Source organism: Python bivittatus, unplaced genomic scaffold (assembly GCF_059951505.1).
Source record: "Python bivittatus isolate LINGU-HERP-01145 unplaced genomic scaffold, Pbiv_v1 ctg000480_np1212, whole genome shotgun sequence".
In the NCBI taxonomy this organism is placed as follows: Eukaryota; Metazoa; Chordata; class Lepidosauria; order Squamata; family Pythonidae; genus Python; species Python bivittatus.
Genome location: NW_028277075.1, coordinates 72134733 through 72159775, shown reverse-complemented (window position 1 = coordinate 72159775; position 25043 = coordinate 72134733). Strand labels below are relative to the sequence as shown.

Here is a 25043-nt window from a genome sequence, read left to right as displayed (position 1 = left end):
CCTTGTGATAACGGCGGAGATAAAAGTTGGCAGAGGACTCTACTAGGTGAATCTACTGGAAATGGGCCTTACAACCTTTTTCTGATGTACTTCAGGGTTCTAAATCTTCCTTCTGGTCAATAATGGCAAACTGAAGTCACTGGGTGGTCAAATTACACCACTAGATTAATTCTAAACAGAGGAAAAGACCCAATTCCATCTCAGTACACTCTAGGATTCCAAAACCGCTTCCTATTGGTCCACACAAGAAAGGTAGATTAATAGAGGAATGTACATTTGCCTTTTCCTATGACCCATCCTTGAGGTAGGACTTCTGACCCTTCTACCTCCCCACAAACTAGGCTTCTCCTCACTAAGAAACATCTCAAAGTGGATTTTCCCTAGAAGATCCATCATTTAGTATCTATCATCAGGAAAAAGATGGGGCAGGGGAAGCTAGTATTAAACCATAACACCTATTCTGCTGTAAGACACAGCTTTGTAGAACAACAGTAACAGCAACAAAATGATTCTTTTTCAAACGTTCCTGAGAAACATCTATCTGTGACTTTGGCCTTTGGCTACAGTGGAGTTCTGCTTGAGACTTTGGTAATATGTGTGAGTTAATTCAAATATTCACACACACACACACACACACACACCACCATAAATATAATTGTTTATATTCAAAATTACCAAACTGGAAATCTTTTCAGTAACTGGGGATGGGACAGAATGTTACTTAATAATAGGATTCACCTTTTTAAGGGAGAAAATTCTGAACTTCTTTTTAATCCACTTTAGGTACAATTCCCAGTATATAATTCCCAGCACAAACCTTGAGATGGGCTGGTCCATGATAGCTTCTAAAGTTAAGATCCCTTTTAACTCATACTGAAATGCCCTTGGGAGGAGGAAACTATAATGAGGTGGATGATCTTACACTGTTGTGGCATAATTCATAAAGATATATTATTCACCAAGAAATAGTTCCTAGCAACAGCCAATGTAGTTTTCTTCATTATCTTCACCTGATTCATTTTGCATTGTCTTCTTCATTCTTTGAATATTTCTACCTGGACAGCCACTATAATTCAGGGATGATGAGGGAGAAAGGAAGTCTCTCATATCCTGAAATACTACCTTTGCCTGCCTGCATCACATATAAATGCCCAGCTCAGGAAGTGACAATGGGTGGCACTCCAGCTGTTATTGAACTGCAACATCCAGAATCCCTGAAACGTTTTTTCAAGTTCTGGAATTCTACATATGCTTTCTACCAACAATGTCTCAATGCCCAGTGACTCTCTTCTCTTCTTTAATCATGTTTCCACACTGAATAAGAAAGTCACTTTCTGGAGAGGACTTCTATGAGTTTTCAGTGGAGCATACCTGGAAGGCCCACCCGTCCTCTGTTTGGCCCTAACAAAGCAATATATCTGCTCTGGATCCAAAGAAAAGAAGTGCATCAGTGGGAAAAGGGTAGAACAACTTTATTGAATGAAACAGACTAACAGTGCAAAAATAATCTTACATCTCTTCTGACTGGCAGAAACTCCCAAGGGTCATGACAGATGGACACTGAAGCCAGGGTGTGCATTGTGCATTCCCAGAATCCTGGTCTATATTTAGGGTCATCCTTGGAGGGATGCTGAGGACTTCTATAGTTGAATGTTATCAATCTCTCCATGCTTGCTTGCACCTGTTATATTAATGTATCATGAGGCCAAGGATATCCTGCACCATACGGTCTTTTTGATTGATTATGGGCCATCAAGTCAGTGTTGACCTTTTCCACCACATAGATAGAACTTCTTCAGGTTGATCTTTCCCAAAGTGGTCTTTCAGGGCTTCCAGTGATCCGGTCATCACCATTGTAATGACGCTGATCAACTATCTTCCCTTTTTTAAAGCAACCATACTTTTTCATTGTATTATAAAATTTATTATAAATCGCACATCAGTCTGCAGCCAGGGCACATATAATTGGAAAACAAGAACCTTACTATTTAATTAATGTAATCTATAAGCATGAGGAAAGGAGATACAAAGAACTAAACTTCCTGGCCATATCTCCCGCACTGTTGCTCCCTCCTCCCTCCTTAATCTTGAGGGTAGAGTAGGGAACAGGGAGGAAATTGGAGGAGGGACGCAGCTATTCAAACCCACCACATGCTGCTGTTTCCTGTTCAAGCATGATGTGCAACTGGTGCTACAGTTGTGATGCTATGGATCTGTGGAATGTAATTGCTTTTCAGTTTGCAAAGAAGCAACATTTTTATCCGGATATTATGAGGAGCAACATCGAAAATGATGTCATCTCTGAGTTGTTTTACATAAAATATGTCTTCTTCTTATTGCCAACAATAAAATACTGATAATGCAATCCTTTAGATCACCTCCTCCAGTACATGTGAAAGAGCTCTAATATCCAACAGAGATATTTTTCTCATCTCAGCTTGCCTCTCCCCTCCCCCTCAACCTGCACAACTATTTCCTGGGTGAGAGAGGGCAACTTCAGAAAGCCCCTGATTGCTCTGTGAGAAAAATGGCAAGGAATACTGCTATTGTAGAAACCGGTCTATCTAGTTTTTGCAAACTACTGGGTCAGACTATCCTGAAATAGTTGCAACATTTTCAGCTCAAAGGTTGGACAGAGAAAAGGATGAAGAAGGGAAACATTTCTTACTTTAATTCCATTTCATTCTTTAAGTGATAGTAGAAAAGCATTAAACCGATTGCTAGAAATATTAGTAATTACTATTCCTTAATAAGGAGGGAGTAATTACTTTCACCTTAAGAAGAATGAGATATTAGGTGATATCTTACTTTCTACTGAGAGAAAAGATAAAGATATTTGGATGGGAGACAGCTAGGAAAGCTTAAATAGGAATTAGTCTGGGAAGCTGAAAAGCTCTGTATCACAGGTGGTTCCATGAAGTCACCAGCAGCTGAGTTTGACTAGTGGAAGATTTTATCTGAATCTGGTACTTAGTAAATCAATGCTACATGACTTAATATTGGCTTACTATAATATACTGAGACAGAGAAATGTGGATACCAAAGAGCTCTTTTTCAGACAGCTTTCTGGAATTAGTGGAACTGTCATATTTTAGTCTTATTATGAAGGATGACAAGCTCTGGAGTATCCTGGATGACACATCATATTCTTTAAATCCATTGTTACAGTATTTGGCAAGTGATATTAACAAAACAATAGAACACATATACTGTATCTTGGAACTTTATGGAACCATAAAGTGAATAATAGATTTCTGCTACCTAAACTCGAAGAAATAAAAATATGGACATATGACAGAAAGAAGTATAATCAGAAAATCTTTAATTAACTTGTATGGATTGCTTTCCAAAAAATTACATGTCAATATAGTTTTATATAAATACTTCCCACTGGAATGAATTCAGGTTGGAATCCCATCTGCACATAATAGAGAATAGGCCAGATGGAACTCATGGAGGCTTCTTCTCAGTAGGCGTGCATAGTATTGTCTTACAAGAAAGTATACGTCTATTTAATTGTACTCTTGTGCCACTATGTAGTTGTGAAGATACAACAATATCTTATGTAAATGTTCCTTGGTAAAAGTTTGATTTAAGAACAAAGGGACACAGCTTTTTTTCCTAGGGCTTTTCTGATGGCAGTTCTGACCTCCTGGTTCCTCAGGCTGTAGATCAAGGGGTTTAGCATGGGAGTCACCACTACGTAAAACACAGAAGCCACTTGGTCTAGGCGGTGAGACTGCCTAGAGCTTGGTCGTGCATAGATAAAGCTACAACATCCGTAGAAAATGCCAATGACCATGAGATGAGATGTACAGGTGGAGAGGGCTTTCTGATGACTCTTGGCAGAGTGATCCTTTAAAATGGTCACCAGGATGTAAGTATAAGAGGTGAGAATGATCAGGCTGGTTGTTATTACACTGAACCCCACAAATAAAAACATCAAGAGATCATTAAGGCTAATGTTGGAACAGGCAAGTGCCAATATGGGAGGAACTTCACAATAAAAATGCTTAATGATGTTTGTGCCACAGTAGGATAATTGAGAAGCAGCAGTTGTGTGCACTAAAGCATTTATGATCCCAGCAATATAAGAAAATGCTATCAGCTGGACACGCTTTTTGGGGGACATGGTGATCAGGTAGAGTAGAGGATTGCAGATCGCCACGTAGCGGTCATAGGCCATCACAGCTAGGAGGTAGCACTCTGTGGTGCCAAATAGGCCATAAAAGTAAAGCTGAGTAAAGCAACCCACAAAAGAAATAACTTTATTCTCTTTTAAAAGATTGGATAGTAACTTTGGGGTGACAGACGATGAGTAGCAGATATCCAAGAAGGATAGGTTGGTAATGAAAAAGTACATTGGGGTGTGGAGTTGAGGATTGATCCTGATTAAGACAATCATGCCCACATTTCCCACCAGGGTGATGGCATAAACAGCCAAAAATGTCCCAAACAGGATCAGCTGCACCTGTGGGTCATCGGTCAACCCAGTGAGTATGAATTCTGTCACCTGTGTGCAGTTTCCCATTGAATCGTAATACACTGTGGAAACTGAAAGAATGCAGTAATCAATATGACATGTTCTCTTAAACATTTCAAGTGCAAATAGAGTAACAAAACCTTAAGAATCACTGAATCCCACACACCCAACCCCATATGGCACTGTGTCTGAATATTGGGAGACATTTGCAGAAAATGAGGTGAGAATATTCCTCCAAAATAATGTGTATTATAATGTATAAAATAATGTATTGTAGCGAAGGACTTTTTGTGGAAAACAGAAAAAAATGAAATTACGATATTAGTAAAATTAATAGACTATAGGAAAAATGGATGTTAAGTTGTAATCTTAGAGTAAGAGTTTAATGCATGAATTACTTATATCTGCTGTAAAAGAAGCAAGAAGTCATTTTTTTGTATTTCTGTTACTTTTTTCTTTTTCTTTCTTTTTTCTGCCCTTTTTCTTTCCTTCTTTCTCTTTACACTTCATTTTCTTCCATTCTACTTCTCAATTATTAGTTTTTGTTCATTTTTAATCTTTCTGTTTTTAAAGTTTAATAAAGTTATTAGTACCAATAATGTATATTGTAGCAGATATCTTCACTATGAGAAATACCCACAATAGGGCTATGTGTGTATGTATATATATATATATATATATATATATATATATATATATACTGTATGTTACAATACTATATCACATACATATATACAGAGGGAGATTGAGAAAGAGACTTCAGCACTCACACGGTGGGAAACAGACTGGGGTTTAAATCAAAACAAAACCGAACTAGAATAAAATACATCCTGAAGTCAACAGATTGTTGCAGGAAGAGGATGTTGTTACTATATGCCTATAAAGCTATTAAAGCTATTAAGAGCAGAGGTCCTTGTTTGCGACCTGACCAAAGATCGGAATCAGGTCAGCCACCAGGCCAGAAGAAGTCACTCATATCATGAAGTATCCATATTCTGCTGGACTATTACCATTTCTTCATTATTATTACCGGAGGACAAATCAGTAGGTAGAAAGTACTGCAAGGAGGCAGTTACAGCTATGAGTCTGTGTGATCCAAATTTAGGGCCCCAAAGGGATGTCTGAAGGAAAACAGCATCCTGTTTTCCCAGAACGCAGGACCTGGCATAACTGCCTGTCAACAGCTATTGTTAGAATCAGAGGGATAAGTGAAGAATTTCAGTCAGTAATGCAGAGCCGCACAGAGCAATTTTGAAAATGTCCTATTAAGAGAGAGACGCTGTTAAACTTACCCTCTTACACAAAGCTCAATCACACCTTCAGCACTTTAAAGCATTCTCTTCCTTCAGAGCTTAGTTTTGGTTGTGGTGGATTACTTCCACGTGAAACCAGTTGCACAATGCTTCAAGTGTCAGGAGGCAGCTCAGATATATTTCACCTCCAGGTAACTCTAGGTGTTCTTATTAACATGGTCAGCAATTTTCTCATACTGTCTTTGGGACTTTGCAGCAGAACTTAATTCTACTGAAGAAATCCTGGGTATTCCCTTAGTAGTTCCCATCCCAGGCACAATGTATAACGTTGATTCTAATAACCACCAAGGGACCTGCATCAGAGCCGAATTATAATGCTCTGGCTATATGACAAATCTTGGAATCTTGAAATCTATGAAATTGATTCTTGGCAAAGCATTATATTATATATATGTATTATTTCCCATCCACCCCTTTCAAGCGTCCAGCTATTAAGGTTAAAAGAGATGATGATTAATGCTATCTGAAACCTCCAATATGATTGAATTCCCCAGTTTGAAACAGACACAGAAAAAAATCTTGTTCCATGTATTTGACAAACAGCCCTCTACAACCAGGCAACGTTTTAATACCTGAGCAAATTCAATACAAAATGATATAATTATAATTATAATAATCTATATGCCCCAATTCCCAATGACTCTGGACTCTGATGCATTCTTAGAATAGTGAAGATTCTGATCTCATCTGTCTTGATAGAGTATAATGCAACTTGAAACAGCAGCAATTGGTCTCTAAAATAATCTAGCCTACTCAGGCCACAGTTAATAGGCTTCAGATGAGTTTTGAATCCTGAATTTGGAATTTGGACACATTTGGAAGCAGGATTCTTTCCAAAGCAGACTGGATCAGAACTTACTGGCCATTCCATTAAAAGTTCACATTACACGTAACAATGGATCTTGTCCTTATTTGTTTCACATTCATTTTGTTTAATCTCCTAATGAGCTTCTGTTCTTGCAAATTTTATTCAGTTAGATGCAAGAGAAAAATGGGATAGCATTTTCTTCATTTCTGGTGATGGAAATTGGGAACATTTAGGATTTATTAAATGTAGATAAAGATATTTTGATTGCAACTTTGGCACAAAAAAATTCTGAAGGTATTACTGTCAATAATTCATCCTACAAATGCTGGCTTTGTGAAGCTTCAGATAATATCAGATTATTGGCAGATGGTATAAACAATACAGTATGAAAAATATGTAACGGACATAGTGGCCTCATTAGCTACAGGAAAAATCCTTTGATACAATACAAATTAAATTTCTGGAACATGTTAAAAAAAATGGATTCCCATCGAACTTTCAAGACTTTTGAAAGATTACAAGAAGAGTATATCGAAAATGCAATATATACATCTAAAGTATTTGTCACACTCATTCTTTCGACAGGATGGATCAGCTGCTTTGGAAAACTCTATACAATTGAATGTCCCAGTTAAAGGTTTTTTAGAGACTAAACCAACAATTCCATTTTATCTACAATGAAAAAAATAAATATTAACAGTATAAAAGAAATTTGGAACAGAGAACTGGATGTTCCTATATTATAAATTCATTGGTCTCAACTTTTAAGAAATGTTAAATGTATTTATTAAGAATAGTATTTATGAACTTGAAACAAGGTCAACACATTCAAATTCTTCCTTGGGTTTACTGGACTCAGTTGTTGATCTTATGTTGGAGACGTAATACATTGAAAAGTACATCAGTTAACACACTTTGGTCTTCTTCTTGATAGCTTCTTGCTGGTTAAACTTTCTTATCATGGGGAAAAATGTTCTTAGAGGGAAATTAAAATGTAAATATCTTCTTGTTTTTGTAATTATCCTCCCAAAAATTTAGCACTTGCCTATTTATGAAAGATGCTGTATTCATCAAAGTTGGACTTCTGCCCAAAGAGCATTATGTGTTCCTGGAAAGTCACTTGTGTTGTGGAGTCCTTGCGGTTCTCTGAGCTTGGTTCTTTTCTTGCAAACGTTTCATTACCTGGCTAGGTAGCATCTTCAGTGCTAAAATGGGATGAGGTTTGCTCTCTGTTTATCTGCTGTGGCCTGCTTTGCCAGTGCTGGTGGGGGTGGGGGTTCTGTTTTGCTCTTCTGGTAGTTCATTGATTAGCGTATGTTGACTGCTTGATTGTGTGCCTGGTGCTGACCTTTGCTTATCTGGGTGATGATTGCTGGAGATGACTGCTGGTGATTGAATGCTGGTGAGGCGATCTTCTGGTCTTTTGTCTCTTTTGAATAGTATGTAGATGCTGTTTATCTCTATGTGTCTGTTAACTGCTGCCTTGTCTGAATACCAAGCTTCCAAGAATTCTCTTGCATGTTTGGATTTGGCTTGGTCTAAAATGCTGACAGTTTCCCAGTTAAAACTGTGGTTGAGTCTGTCCATGTCTTGTGAGATTAAGGAGTTTTCATCGTTTCTTCTGACTGCTAGTTGGTGTTCATGGAAGTGCTCTGCCAGCCTTCTGCCTGTTTGTCCTATGTAGCGTTTGTTACATCCTTACACTGTATGTTGTAGATGACTCCTGTTTTTTCTTCCTGGGCAACTGGGTCTTTCGGTTTACTTAGGATGTTTTGGAGTGATTTTGTTGGTTTGTGTGCTACAGAGATGCTATATGGTTATAATAATCTGTTGGTGGTTTCTGAGACATTTCTGACATATGGCAGTGTGATCCTTTTCATGGCTTGTGTGGGTTCTGTTGTAGTAGGTTGAGAGGTCAGGCACTTTTTGATAAAATTGTGTGGGTATCCATTTTGTTGGAAGATGTATAGGTGGCCTTTTTCCTTTTTCTGCTGTTCTGGGTTGCTGCAATGCGTTTGAGTTCGCTTGAATAATGATCTTACACAGCTCCTCTTGTGGGAGGTCGGGTTGTTGCAATCAGAGGCTACAGCTTGGCTTGATAAAATGTGTTATCTCTCAGCCTCTGAATGGCTGTCTACTGACAAAGGTCTGGACAATACAGTTCCCAGTCAGGTTCAGCTTGTTGTTGAAAAACTATACTGCAGCAATTTTCTATAGATGTCAACTAGTGCTGAATATTATTCATTTGTATTTCGCTTAGTTTTTCAGCTGGTGGCCTTTTATTTTAATTTCTTTAATCCAGTTCTTTTACACTGGTTTAATTTACTTCTATCTATATATTTTTCTAATTTCTAAGAAATTAGACAAGTATATACAGCCTAAAGGTATATAATTTAATGAGACACAATGACAGAAACCATTTGCTACTAGAACAGCTTTTCTCTACAGCTGAGTTTGGGTAAAGAGCAATGACTTTAAATAGTATAATCATATATGTTCAACATGAAATGTTCTTCCCAGGATATTTCTGAAAGCACTCCTTACCTCCTGGTTCCTCATGCTGTAGATTAATGGATTGAGCATGGGGGTCACCACTACGTACAACACAGAAGCCATTTGGTCTAGCTGATAATTCTGCCTAGAGCTTGGCTGTGCATACATAAAGCTGAGACATCCATAGAAGATGGTGATGACCATGAGGTGAGAGCTGCAAGTGGAGAAGGCTTTCCTACGGCTCTTGGCACAGTGGATCTTGAAAATAGTGACCACGATATAAGTGTAGGAGGTGAGAACAGTCAGGCTTGTTGTTATTAAATTGAAGCAAACAAATACAAATATCAGCAGATAATTAAGACTGATATCTGAGCAGGAAAGAGCAAAAAGGGGAGGACCCTCACAATAAAAATTCTTAATGATGTTTGGGCCATAGAAGGACAGTCTAGTTGCAGCCATTGTGTGCACTAATGCATTAATGATCCCGGCAATATAGGAAATTGCTATCAGCTGAACACACTTTCTTGGGGACATGGTGATCGAATAGAGTAGAGGATTGCAGATTGCCACATAGCGATCATACGCCATCCCAGCTAGGAGGTAGCACTCGGTGGTAGAAAACAGAGCATAAAAGTAAAGCTGAGTAAAACAGCCCCCGTAGGAAATAATCTTCTTCTCCTTTAAAAGATTGGATAGGAACTTTGGGGTGATTGATGGGGAGTAACAAATATCCAAAAAAGATAAGTTGGTGAGGAAAAAGTACATTGGTGTGTGGAGTTGAGGACTGATCCTGATTAAGATAATCATGCTTACATTTCCCACCAGGGTGATGGCATAAACAGCAAAAAATGTCCCAAAGAGGATCAGCTGCTGTTGTGGGTCAACAGTCAATGCAGTGAGTATGAATTCTGTCACCAGTGTGCTGTTTCCCATGTAATCACAACACTGTTGAGGAATACTTCAATCACCTTTCCTTTGCTTCCCAACGATTTGTAATGTAGCCTGAGTTCAGAGTCAATGTTTAACTTTCTAGCAAAAAAAGAGAAATTGGAAGATTTCTAATAAAGCACTCAAGTAGTAGAATAATATTCATTTTACAGTGAGCAATATTCAATCTGCATACATAATGTTTTCTTCGAAATTACAACTAGATTGTCGTACATGGAGAATTAGGTGCTATGCAATGAAATACCTAAGGTTATGCATTTTATGGAGTTCATTAAGCATCTGGACAAGAGCCTAACCAAGGTAATCATCTGTGTAGAAGGATGGTTTGGGTAGAACCTACAATTTGTGATTTGAAAAGTTCCAGCCCATGAATAAATTTCTCCACTCAACTATTAAAGACAACTAATAACCATGAGAGTGCTACTGAAATCTTCAAGCAGACGAACTCTCCTTTAAACCTGGAAAGAAATCAAGCAAGTATCAGAGAAAATATGACTTGCATTGACTTTTTCTTTCCCAGGAGGGCTTGAGAAGCTGCAGTATAAGAATTAGCAAGCTGACTGTGGAAAGGTTCTTATCCCTTCCAGTTGCGTACATTGCTCGGGTTATTCATGCTGGATCTACCTGCTCTATGAATTCTAGAAGCTGATCTTTGGAAGGACTCGTTATTTCTTGAGCTGATCAAATGAATTCTGAATAGCAAAAGCCACACTGACTCTCATGTCATAGTAGACTCAGCACTGTCAGCCATATTCCTGTGTGCCTTTGACATTCCTCATTGATATAATTAACTCTACGGAGAAGTTGTTTTTCACTCCATAAAATAGTTGGCCCTGTTGGCTACATTCTAAGAACCACTCATTACCAAAATCTCACAGTTTAAAACAAGCCTTTTACTGCTTTATAAATATAACCCTTGTCTGGTTTCATCTCCAAATACCTTATCTTCTAGGTCCAATATTTATTCCTCACTGAATTTTTAAATTTCCTGATTCTGAAGAACTCCTGGTTGTTTCTGATGCAATCTGAGCTGGCGAAAACACCATATTAAAAAAAAGGCCCTGTGCATCATTTTGTATGTTTACCATGCATCCTTGATCTGGCCCTTCTCTGAACATCCAGTCAGATGTTCCCCTTAAAGTAACAATAACTTTTCTTTCCATGAACTCCTAAAGCACACTCTCACAAGCAATAAAAGACATACCTTGTATAGTTGTCTTTTTGATGATCAAACTCACTTGTTTTCTTCCAGCTCAATAGCATCTATCACATTTTAAAATAGCCATAATTTTCAAGCTTCTGATTGCAGGTCTTTGAAAGTTATACTCACGTCCTTTTGTTGCTCTTAAGAAATTCAGATATTTTCCTCCAAGCTTCAGTAACTCAACAGCTTTCTCAGTTTCTGCAGACAATAAGGTTTCCTTCAACTCTCTTTGGAATAATGGAGAAGAGAACTCTACTGAGAAAAACATTGGTTTGGGGACCTTCTCCCTGAAGTGCTTCAAATTGTCCTATCCACTGCTTTGTGTTAATTATGCAGTGAAGTTTCAGTAAGCCGAATCACAATTGTTTGCAATATTTACCAATGGAAAAGGTAGTATTCAGCAGAGATCACATTCTGTCCTCTTTTTATTTATTAATAGTATTGAATCATATCCTTTTTCCACACAATGATGTTCTTTATGTGGACACAGACTGCCTTTCAAAAATGTGGTTTTTATTATTGTTATTCTTATTATTATTTAAATTGAAAAATATGTGCTAATGAACAGTGTTCAAAATAGCATTAGAAACATTCAGAGAAAACATAAAGAACCTATACGAAGTTGTGAAGCAGTGGTTTTAAAGGCTACTAAAAGACGGTATCATCTTATTGGCATGATTTCAGTCAGAGCTGAACTCCGCTTGTGCAGGTCCTGTGGAGTTGGCTGAGGCACAGTCTTATGTGATTATCTGGAAAGAGTTTGACCCTTTTGGCCCTGAGGAAGTGACTAGGATCCTTGGAGCTGTGGGTGTGTCCACTTGTATTTTAGATCCATGCCCCTCCTGGTTGGTGACAGCTTCCCCTCCTCCCTCTTTTATCTTCATGAGAACTAGGGGGGTGCCTGCCTTAGGCCATTTCATAAATCTCTACCTTTGTATGAGATTCAGCCATGTTTATCTCTTCATTGTCTTGGTAACAAATCTTTCCTCTCTCTGAAGGTCATCTTCTGCACTCTCCACATATAACTGTCTATTGGATTGCACAATCCCATGAACACTGGGACAGATTTCAACCCCAAAACTATGTAAAAATGTATTCTAACTGAATATATACACTTTTCCAGTATCATGGAATTATTACATTATTCTAATTACTAATGGTGAGGCACATCACTTACAGGTAGCCCTCGATTATCAACTCCTGGTTTAGTGACTATTCAAAATTATGATGACGCTGAAAAAGTAGCTTGGTGACCGGTCCTCAAACTTACGACTGTCTAAGTGTTCCGTGCTCATGTTATCACCATTTGCAAGTCTCGCAGATGGCTTCCAACAAGCAAAGTCAATGGAAAAGCTGTCAGTAAGTCCCAAGTTGCGGTCCCGAAGATGTTGTGTTTAACAACTGTGGGTGATTCACTTAACAACCATAGTGGAACTGATGTTGTAAGTGCATTGGATCAACAGATGTTTCACTTAACTACCAAGTCACTTAACAACAGAGATGCCACTCCCAATTGTGGTTGTTAAGTGTGGACTACCTGTACTTTCAGTTTTAACAGCTGCATATACAAACAGATCATAGGAACACCTGTGGAGTCCCCAATTTCAGGGCACATGGGAGAAGCAAAGATGTAACACCTAGAAAGCATTGCCCTTCCCAACATCAAACCCAAACCATGGATCAGTTATGTTGATGAAGAATTTGGCATCCTAAAAGAAAATCAAATGAAACATGCACTTCAAATGCTTCATTACACCTACCATAGAGACTGAGAAAGAAAACAAACTCTCAATCTTCAACTTCCTCATCCCCAAACAGAACAATGACATGCTGCAAACCCAGCTGTTACAGAAAACCAGCACACAGTGGCCAAATCTAAATTTCCACAGCAACCGCCCCACAGCACACAAGTTCAGGTGCACAAGAACTCTCATCAATACAACAGTTCACTCTGAAAAGCAGAATTTTACCTTCAGAATATATTCAAGAATAACAACAACCCACTCCCTATTTCTTTAAAAAAATACTCCAAGAAACAAAATAAAAGCAGAAAGACAAGAACCACTACAATAACACTCCCATACATGAAAGACATCCTATCAGAAAACACCAGTAAACAGCTCCAACCACTGGGCATCACAGTGGCCCACAGACCTACAAAAATATTATAAAGAATTGTGTGCAAAGCAAAAAAACCACACACCTCATTGAGACAGCACTACTATTGTATCGTACACAAAATGTACTGCCAGGATCGCAACCAACTCTGCATAGGTTAAACAGGACGCCAGTTGCATCCAAACATGAAAGAACACCTAAGTGCCACAAAGAACCAGGATCACAAATGCTTAACAGCCACCCACATCCTCAATAAAAATCGCACATCCCCTGGAACAACAGGGAAATAATGGACCATGGAACTGAAGGACAGCCAGAGAATTCCTAGAAGCCGGGTACTCCAATAAATTGGCCATCAGCAGATCAGTGGACTTGGATAAGATCTACCACCCACTCAGGGGCCTGAGCCAAACCACGCACAACAAACAGACAAGGTAGACCAATCAATGTGGAGACAACACCATTCCCAGAAGCCAACTGATCAATACCACCCAGGAAGCCTCCAGTTATCAACCACCACCACCACCATCACCTGTGATTGAAATATTACACAGACTGGAAATACTGCAAGGCAATCCTCACTTCTGGACCATTGCCCTGAAGAAGCCTCACTGACACATGGGTGAAAATCTGCAGAATAAACTCATCAAGACCTCAGTGTTGATCTCCCAAAGGCTGGAAAACCCAGCTACTAAGGATGCACAGCAAACCTGGGCTACCTCCACTCCTAGAAATCCATCAACCCCTAGACCCTCCAGACGACTCCAAAGTGGCTAAGATTTGCTTCTGGAAACCACCAAACTCTGCCTGGAGCAGCATAGTACAGAGGAGATTTGACACGACCCCAAGGGGGAATCCAATGTTCCAGACTGCTCTAGAATATCCAGTCCTGAACTTATGAGCTTTGATTATGTTCTGATATTCGCTAGCATTCTAAAGTTCTGTAGTAGTACCTATAGAAGAGACAGACTTAACCATAGTTTCAACTGGGAAACTGTCAGCATCTTAGACCAAGCTAAATCCAAAAATGCGAGGGAATTCCTGGAAGCTTGGTATTCAGACAAGGCAGCCATCAACAGGGGCATAGAGATAAACTGCATCTACACATTATTCAAAAGAGACAATAGAAAGGAAAACAAAAGACCAGAACATCTCCTCACCAGCTATAATCACCCAGATAAGCAGAGATTAACACGAAGATCACCACCAGACATACAAGCAGTAAACAGTACCTTAATCAAGGAACTACCAGAGGGAAAAAATAAAACAAAACAAAATCCACACCCCCACCAACACTGGCAGGGCATGCCACAGCACGTAAATAGAGAGCAAACCCCATCCCATTCTAGCACTGCAAATGTTACCTAGCCAGGTAATGAAACATTTGCAAGAAAAGAACCAAGCTCAGAGAACCCCAGGGACTCCACAGTTCTGTAGTAGGGAGGACAGGGTCTTGAAATACTGGATCCAGTAAAGGACAGGTCAGCCCTCCAAACAGAGCAATCCTGGCTATCTGATTATTCACTGATAATCACAGAGTCTTTGCGATCATATAGAGAGAACCTGAGAGAGAATCCCTAGTTTAATCATTTGCTGACTTCAGTTTTCCGCTGCTGATTTATAGAAGTTATATGTCAGCCTTGCAAGGTAGTCCAGACAAGAAGCACACCCAGAAATACTAGTTCTAACCAAACTTCTGAGACGTTCCCACCAGTTGGCAATTATTATTATTTCTGTTGTTGTGGTGGTTTGCACAGTCAGCTGGATGTTTAGACTGGATTTGGCATTTTTATCCACCTATCAGGTCCTTCCCAAAGATCTGGGCTAGGCAGATGTTGTTGTTTGATGGTGTTCAAGGTATCATCGGAGGATGTAAGCTGTTCCAAGTAAAGCTGCCTTTTGCAACTGGTTGGTGGTGATTTTGTAAATGCCAACTGAAAGCCACACTAACTAATTACTCCATTACCAACATAACAACCCAACCTCCCACAAGAGGAGCTGTTAAGAACATTATTCAAGCGAGCACAAACGCGTTGCAGCAACCCAGAACAGCAGAAAAAAGAAACAGACCACCTCTACAAGACCTTCCAACAAAATGGATATCTACACAACTTTATCAAAAAGTGCCTGTCCACTCAACCTACTACAACACAACCAACACAAGCTATGAAAAGGATAACACTGCCAAACATCAGAAATGTCTCAGAAACCACCAACAGACTATTACAACCACATGGCATCTCTGTAGCACACAAACCAACTAAAGCCCTCCAAAACATATTAAGCAAACCAAAAGACCCAGTAACCCAAGAAAAAAAAACAGGAGTCATCTACAACATACAGTATAAGGACTTTAACAACCACTATGTAGGACAGACAGACAGAAGGCTAGCAGAGCGCATCCATGAACACCAACTAGCAGTCAGAAAACATGACGAAATCTCCTTAATCTCACAACACATGGGCAGACTTAACCATAGTTTCAGCTGGGAAACTGTCAGCATCTTAGACCAAGCTAAATCCAAAAATGCAAGGGAATTCCTGGAAGCTTGGTATTCAGACAAGACAGCCATCAACAGGCACATAGAGATAAACAACATCTACACACTGTTCAAAAGAAGCAATAAAAAGGAAAGAAAAGACCAGAACATCTCCTCACCAGCAATCATCACCCAGATAAGCAGAAATTAACACCAAGATCACCACCAGACATAAAGCAGTAAACAAAACCTTAATCAAGGAACTACCAGAGGGAAAAAATAGAACAAAACAAGACCCTGTGAGACTAGGCTGAAGCTGCCATAACCTAAAGATGAAGCAGGCACGTAAGCAGAGAGGACAAAAGCCAGGAATCTTATCTATGAGATCCCTTCAGGGAGGCAGATAAGAAGGAAGCAAGTCGTTAAGGAAAATTAAGGAAAAAACAAAGGACCTGAACCAGAAAGAGGAAGTTGGGCCTGAGCACATGACCTGAACCAGAAAGAAGAGGTTGGGCCTGAACACATGGAGGCCCTCGCCCCAATCCCATCAACTTGTACTTTTGGGGATATAGGGGTCCCAAACCCCACCCACTCTGAGTCGTCTGAGTCATCTGAGTCTTCTTGGTCATCTGAGTCATCCAGACTTGGCGGCTTCCGTCCCTCTAGCTAGTGCCTGGCAGCCTAGTTGGGAAGGACGTGGGTAAGTGTGTGTGTGTGTATGAGGAAGAGCAAATATACCTTGCAACCAGTAAAGTTTTGCTGTTACTTTAAATTCACTGGGTCTCCGTGTATTACAAAGAACCTCTTGTGCCCCAGTGTTCGGTTGGAAGTGATTTGTGTGTCTCCCCAATTATTTCCCCGCTGTTGACCAGGGCTGTGTGTCTGTCTGCTCCAGCCGCACCTATCTGGAAAACCCAGGTAGAAAGCAAGGGGGGCTGACAAGATCCGCGTGCCTCAACAGGCTGTGAGTGTGTGAATGAGTGACCATAAGCCGAACCTGGGAGCAGCATCTGTAACAACCCCCACCCCCACCAACACTGGCAGGGCATGCCACAGTATATAAACAGAGAAACCCCACTCCATTCTAGCACTAAAGATGTTACCTAGCTGGATAATCAAACATTTGCAAGAAAACAACCAACCTCAGAGAACCCCAAAGACTCCTCAGTTCAACCCTGAGCTACACATATTCGCTTCTATTGGTATCTCTTACTCTAAGGTTACAACATGACTCTCTTCTTTCTATAATCTGTCCTGTTTAATCATCAAAATCATAAATCATAAATTCAATTTTGTCTGTTTTACTGAAAAAGTCCACAAGGGGTTTCCAATCAGCAATAAATGCAGATATTGTCTTTTCTCTGATCAAAGAAAGCAATTTAGCCAACTTAGCAAATTCCGTCATCTTCACCAACCACTCCCCCTTTGTGGGTACTGCTGAACCTTTCCATCTTTGTGCATACAATAATCTTGCTGCAGTTACCATGTACAAAAACAAAGTTCCATGTCTCTTTGCATTTGGGGAGATGGTTTGTCCATCAATCCCAAAAGAAAAACCTCTGGCCTGTTCTATGTTAATCTTTAAAATCCACCGAATCAGTGTATGTATTTCAATCCAGAATTTTCTAGCTTTTTTACAAGTCCACCAGACATGATAAAATGTCCCTTCTTGGTGTTCACATCTCCCAGATAAGTTTGAAGTGCCTTTATACATTCTAGATAATTTCCCTGGTGAGATGGACCAACAGCACATCATTTTTAAAAAAATCTATAATGTCTATAATCTATCATCTAGATTATAACAATGTAAATTTCAATCCTTTCAGCCACGTATTTTCCCATTGTTCCATCTGTATGTTATAACCAAAAATTTTGGCCCACTTTATCATACATTCTTTCACTTGCTCTTCTTCTGTTTCAAATTTCAATAATTTATACATTGTGGCAATTACACGTTCATCATTTGTACATAATTCTATTTCAAATTCATTCTTACAATGCTCAAAACCATAAATTCTTTGGTCTACTTTAAGTAATTGTAAGTAAGAGAATCACTGACAACTATATTCTTCTGCCACCACTTCTTCTCTTGATTTTATTCTACATTCCCCTTGACAAAATTCTAGGATCTCACAATGAGTTAACCAGTTGTGTTTGCCTATTATTTCGTGTCTATAAAATGCCTCCTGTGCTGAGATCCACAAAGGAGTTTTTGGGCACAACCCAGCTTTGTATCTACTCCATATTCTCAATATGGCACATCTAACATAACATTTTTAAAATTCACATTAAGCTTGGCTTTATCGTACCACAAATACCCATGACACCCAAATCTCAGGTCATTTCCTTCCAACCCCAAAAGCTTTCGGTTCCTCAGCAACACCCACTCTTTCATCCAAACCAAACAGCAAGCTGCAAAATACAATTTCAGATCAGGTAAACCCAATCCTCCTCTTTCCTTTGCATCTTGTAACACCTTATATATGACTTGTGGTTTTTTTCCCCACCACACAAATTTAGATATATCCTTCTGCCACTGTTTGAAAGGTGCATCAGTTGTCAAAACAGGTATTGTCTGAAACAGAAACATCATGCTAGGCAAGACATTCATTTTTATCACAGAAATTCTCCCCAACAATGACAATTGAAATTTCTCCCATCTTAGCATATCTTTTTTAACTTCATCCCATGTCTTAACATAGTTACTTTGAAATTCACATTTCTCATAGTGATTCCAGATATTTTAACTTCTCAATCATAAAACCTGTTTTATTCATCAATTCTCTTTCGTTTTCCATTTTCACATTTTTGTTAACATCTTCGTCTTCTGTTTATTAATCTTGAAACTTCCTAATGCACCAAGTTCTTTTGATTTGACCATTAATGTTTCAATCCCCTTTAAAGGATCTTCCAAAACCAACACCAAGTCATCTCCAAAAGCCCTCAATGTACAAGTTTCTCTTTGAATCTTTGCTTCCACAATCCTCTCATCTTGTCTTATATCTCTGTTCAGTATTTCAAGAACCAAAAGAAATCCCTGACTTGTTCCTTTGTGTATCTCACAGGGTTTTGTAAGATCTCTGTTAACAACGCTTTGTGCTTTCTGTAAAGTGTAGATCGATCTTACACATTTATAAAGTTCTCTCCAAAATTCATCTCTTCCAAAACCTTGAACAAGAAAGCCCAGTTCAAATTGTCAAAGGCCTTCTCTGCATCTGAGAAGAGCAATGCGGCTTGTTTGTCATTCTCTGCTCCAAATATTCCAAAATGTCCAACACATTTACTGTCCTTCAGGTGTCTTTTAAGTAGAAACTCATACTGATCCCCATGAATAAATTCTTGCAAAATTATTTTCAGCCTATCACCTAGAATCCTTGTGAACAACTTGTAGTTGTTATTCAATAATGATTTTGGCCTACAGTTTCTTTTAAAGTCAAATCTTGTCCCTGTTTGGGTACTGATGCTATATTGTCCTCTTTCCAACTCTCTGGCATCTTTCCTCCCTGTAGGATAGAGTTCATGGTGTTTTCCGGAGGTTGTAAAAGTTCATCCTCAACACAGCTATAGTAAGAACCTGATAATCTGGGATGCGGTGTCAGGTGTTACCTATAGTAAGAATCTGATAAAGGGACGCAGTGGCACAAGGGCTTAATGACGCTGGAGTTTGCCAGTCAGAAATGTTCGGCACTCCAGCGGTTCAGGCCCGGCCCCCCGGGACGGGTTGAGCTCCTGTCCCTTGTCCTAGCTCCTTGCCCACCCAGCAGTTTGAAAGCTATTCCATCTGCGAGTAGATAAATGGGGACTCCCGTTTAGATGGGAGGAACCGGCGGGGCTGCGCGGGGGAGCAAAATACCAGTGCTGGCCGAACTCTGAACACAGCTGGCATGAGCGACGATCGATGCGAGCGGCGAGAAAGATCTACGGAGGAGGAAAAAGCCCGGATGACCCCTAGCGGGCCCTGCTGGTCACATGGCGTAATAGCACTAATTGTATAATTGTAAGATTTCTCACTCTTTCTGACTGTTAGGATTATATATGTACTTTGTGAGCCGCCCAGAGTTCCCCATTTGGGGGAGATGGGCAGACAACAAATCGAATGTATAAATAAAAATAAATAAATAAATCCACCTGGTTTCTAGTTTAATCTTTTTCAGATCTTCAGAAACTTCCCATATAGTTATAGGTCCAGTCATAATCTGCCTCTGTTCCTGTAATCTGCATTAAATTTTGCGTCTTTACATCTTCATTTATTTTTTCTAGAGAAATGTCACTTCCTTTATATAAATTTCATATTGATGAAATGCTTCTTGTATGGCCTCATTGTCCATTAAAGCAGTATCTTCCTCTTGTACTTTCAGTACCATTTCCTTTCCTTTTTCTTCTTTAATAGTTTAGATGCCAGTCACTTCCCTGGTTTATCTGCAAACTCAAAATGTTATGTCTGCTTTACGTAATTCACTTTCATTTCCATTTCTCTTACTGTTAACATAGAACATTGTAATTTGTTGAGAAATACTTATATTCTCTGGAAATTTCTTTAATTCTTCTTTTCTCTTTTGCCTTTTCCCAAACCATTCCTATACCTTAGAAACCTTAATACCCAGGTCTATTCTTGAAAATGATCTATGCCATTCAGAAAATTAGGTATCCTCTCTTGAATTGCCATTTTTCTGTCTCCATATAAAACCAGCCTTAAATTGTCCATCAGATCAAAGAAAACTTTTGGTAATTTGCCGTCAGTGATTTTAATATTTTTCTCAGAAACCCCAACAAACCTACCATGCTCTTTGCTCAATACAAGTTCTGGTATTAGTTGGAGATTTATATACAGAACAACTCCATTTCTTCTTTTTGTTCCCGCTGAAATAAATTCTTCATCCATTTTTTTTATAAATCTAATATTTTATGTCCTTTCCCAATATGTGTCTGTTGTAGACAAATTATATCTTCTTTTAACTTTTTCAAATAATGATTTTTTTCTCTCTCTCTTTTAGGGTATATTTGTTCCTTGTATATTCCATATTAAGCATTTGTAATCCATAATCTGTTATTGTAATGTTGTAATTTTAACTGATTTTAATTGTTTTGTAAACCACCCACAGTCATTCAATGAGATAGGCAGTGACAAATTTTATATATATATATATATATATATATATATATATATGTATATGTATATGTATATGTATGTATGTATATGTATATATGTATATATGTATATATATGCATTTAAAAAAATAAATAATCAAGCCAAGAATTTAGAAAAATTGATACCTGTAACACCTAGTTCAATAACATCACTTTCGGATTCCTGTTGCTCCTGTTGGAGTTCTCGTGTCGTTTCCACTGACACCTCCGTTTGAATCTCTCCAATTTCTCTTTGAATTTTTCTTGAAATTCCCTTGCCTTCTGGACACAATTCAATCAAAACCTCTGCTGTTTAAAAGTAAAAACCACACCTTCCAATTGGTCCCATCGAAATGGGATCTTTGTCTGCTTTAATCTCTCAGTCAAAAAAGAATACTCTCTTCTCTTATGCAAAATTCTAATAGGACTTTCTTTAAGAAAAATTGCATCTGTATTATCAATTTTCGGTCCTAAAATGGTGCATTAAAATGATGCTGCAAAACGTGATCACTCATGTTTTTCAAGACTTCTGAAAGATTACAAAAAAGAGTATATCTAAAAGGCAATATATACAGAATAGTATTTGTGAAGTTAAAACAAGGTCAACACATTCATATTCTTCCCTGGGTTTATTGGGCTCAGTTGTTGATCTTATGTTGGAGACGTAATACATGGAAAAGTACATCAGTTAACACACTTTGCATCTTGTAACACCTTATATATGACTTGTGGTTTTTTTCCCCACCACACAAATTTAGATATATCCTTCTGCCACTGTTTGAAAGGTGCATCAGTTGTCAAAACAGGTATTGTCTGAAACAGAAACATCATGCTAGGCAAGACATTCATTTTTATCACAGAAATTCTCCCCAACAATGACAATTGAAGTTTCTCTTTGAATCTTTGCTTCCACAATCCTCTCATCTTGTCTTATATCTCTGTTCAGTATTTCAAGAACCAAAAGAAATCCCTGACTTGTTCCTTTGTGTATCTCACAGGGTTTTGTAAGATCTCCATTAACAACGCTTTGTGCTTTCTGTGAAGTATAGATCGATCTTACCCATTTATAAAGTTCTCTCCAAAATTCATCTCTTCCAAAACCTTGAACAAGAAAGCCCAGTTCAAATTGTCAAAGGCCTTCTCTGCATCTGAGAAGAGCAATGCGGCTTGTTTGTCATTCTCTGCTCCAAATATTCCAAAATGTCCAACACATTTACTGTCCTTCAGGTGTCTTTTAAGTAGAAACTCACACTGATCCCCATGAATAAATTCTTGCAAAATTATTTTCAGCCTATCAGCTAGAATCCTTGTGAACAACTTGTAGTCATTATTCAATAATGATTTTGGCCTACAGTTTCTTGTTAAAGTCAAATCTTCTCCCTCTTTGGGTGCTGATGCTATATTGGCCTCTTTCCAACTCTCTGGCATCTTTCCTCCCTGTAGGACAGAGTTCATGGTGTTTTGCGGAGGTTGTAAAAGTTCATCCTCAACACACCTATAGTAAAAACCTGATAATCCACCTGGTTTCTATTTTAATCTTTTTTACGGCTTCAGAAACTTCCCTTATTGTTATAGGGCCAGTCATAATCTGCCTCTGTTCCTATAATCCTCATTAAATTTTGCTTTTTTACATCTTCATTTATTTTTTCTAGAGAGATGTCACTTCCTTTATATAAATTGGAATCATATTGATGAAATGCTTTTTGTATGGCCCATTGTCCATTAAAGCAGTATCTCTGTCTTGTACTTTCAGTATCATTTCCTTTCCTTTTTCTTCTTTAATAGTTTAGATGCCAGCCACTTCCCTGGTTTATCTGCAAACTCAAAATGTTATGTCTGCTTTACGTAATTCACTTTCATTTCCATTTCTCTTACTGTTAACATAGATAATTGTCATTATAAAAGCTTAATTGGTTGAGAAATACTTATCTTCTCTGGAAATTTATTTATTTCTTATTTTCTCTTTTCCCACACCATTCTTAAATCAGTGCCTTTACCTAAATTGTTTGCAAAAAAATATTTTAATTTCTTTCTATAATCCTCCAGAACTGCTTCTTTCTATCACAACATTTCATTTAGTCTCCATCTAAAAGAATTAAGTTTCTTTTTATAAATTAAACTCACAGGATTATGATCCGGAAAAGTCTTTGATACTATCTCTACCTTAGAAAACCTAGTAGCCAGGTGTATTCTTGAAAATGATCTATGCCATTCAGAAAATTAGGTATCCTCTCTTGAATTGCCGTTTTTCTGTCTCCATATAAAACCAGCCCTAAATTGTCCATCAGATCAAAGAAAACTTTTCATAATTTGCCCTCGGTGATTTTAATATTTTTCTCAGAACTTCTGTCCATTTGTGGGAAGATCACTCCATTCCAAACCCCCATCAAACATCAATTTTCATAAGAGAAACCTATTGATCTCTCCATAAGTTGTTTTTAAAACAATACGTTGTCCTCATTTGGGCATAAATTCCCAGCATCAAAGTCTTAGTCCCATACAAATTAACTTCTACCCCAACAAATCTACCATGCTCATAGGTCAATACAAATTCTGGTTTTAGTTGGGGATTTATATACAAAACAACTCCATTTCTTCTTTTTCTTCCTGCTGAAAGAGATTCTTCACCCATTTTTTTTTATAAATCTAATATTTTATGTCCTTTTTTCTAATATGTGTCTGTTGTAGGCCAATTATATCTTCTTTTAACTTTTTCAAATAATGATCTCTCTCTCTCTCTCTCTCTCTCTCTCTCTCTCTCTCTCTCTCTCTCTCTCTCTCTCCCTCTCCCTCTCCCTCTCCCTCTCCCTCTCCCTCTCTCTCTCTCTCTCTCTCTCTTGGGTCACATTTGTTCCATGTATATTTCACGGTAAGTGTTTGTAATCCATAATCAGGTCAAGAATTTAGAAAAATTGATACCTGTAGCACCTAGTTCAGTATCATCCCTTTCAGATTCCTGTTGCTCCTGTTGGAATTCTTGTGTCGTCTCCTCTGACACCTCCATTTGAATCTCCTCCAATTTCTCTTTGAATTTTTCTTGAAATTCCCTTGCCTTCTGGACACAATTCAATCAAAACCTCTGCTGTTTAAAAGCAAAAACCACACCTTCCAATTTATCCCATTGAAATGGAGTCTTTTTCTACTTTAATCTCTCAATCAAAAAAGAATACTCTTTTCTCTTATGCAAAATTCTTTCTTTCAGAACAATTACAGCTGTATTATCAATCTTCAGTCTTGTATTAAAAAGCTGCTGCAAAAGTTGATCCCTTATCTTCTTCCTGACAAACTGCACCAAAATATCCTTTGGAACATTTCTTATTCTTGAAAATCTTGTATTCATTCTACAGACTTTGTCAATTTCTGCCTCTATAGCCCCTTTATCCCAATCCAAAAAATTGGCTAAAGCTTTAATAATTTTTTCTCTAATATCTTGACCAGAATCCTCCAAGATTGCTCTAAACCACAAACAAAATTCTTTCTCTCTCAATTCCAGTAGAGCCCGATTATCTAGTTCTCTTTCCAAGAGTCCCTTTCCTTTATCTAATTCCTTTCTATAACTTCTGTCTTACTCTCCAAAATTTCCACTCCGTTATTAATTTGACATCTGCAGACACATGCCCAGTTGCTCAAACGTTTTCAGAAGCAAATCTAGGTAATTCCTCTCTCTGCTCTACTGATCCTCCCCTCCTTTCCATTCTTCCCAGTTTTCTAGTGGTTGTCTGAATAAAAAAGAACAAATATCACTGGAGGGGCTTTCTGGCCCTTGTGATAATGGTGGAGGTAAAACTTGGCAGAGGAATCTGCTAGGTGACTCTATGGAAATCGGTCTTACAAGCTTTTTCTGATGCACCTCAGGATTCCTCCAAATTATCAAACTGGAAATCTTTTCAGTATTTGGGGATGGGAGACAATGTTAGTTAATAATGGGCTTCACCTTCTTAACAGAGACAATTCTCAATTTCCTTTTAATCCACTTTAGGTACAATTCCCAGTATATAACTCCCAGCACAAACCTTGACATGGGTTGGGGCATGAGAGATTCTCAAGTTAAGATCCCTGTTAATTCATA

The 25043-nt window shown here is 38.4% G+C and overlaps 2 protein-coding genes across 2 annotated transcripts; both read right to left on the bottom strand.

Annotated features, from left to right (window-relative positions):
• Positions 1-3592: 3592 nt before the first annotated feature.
• LOC103053713 (olfactory receptor 5J3-like) lies at positions 3593-4540 on the bottom strand. Its single transcript, XM_007437976.4, has one exon. The coding sequence runs from the start codon at positions 4529-4531 to the stop codon at positions 3593-3595; it is 939 nt and encodes a 312-aa protein (XP_007438038.3). The 5' UTR covers positions 4532-4540.
• A 4551-nt stretch (positions 4541-9091) lies between these two features.
• Positions 9092-10030, bottom strand: LOC148215024 (olfactory receptor 5AP2-like). The gene has a single exon (XM_088145151.1). The coding sequence runs from the start codon at positions 10028-10030 to the stop codon at positions 9092-9094; it is 939 nt and encodes a 312-aa protein (XP_088001277.1).
• Positions 10031-25043: the final 15013 nt, after the last annotated feature.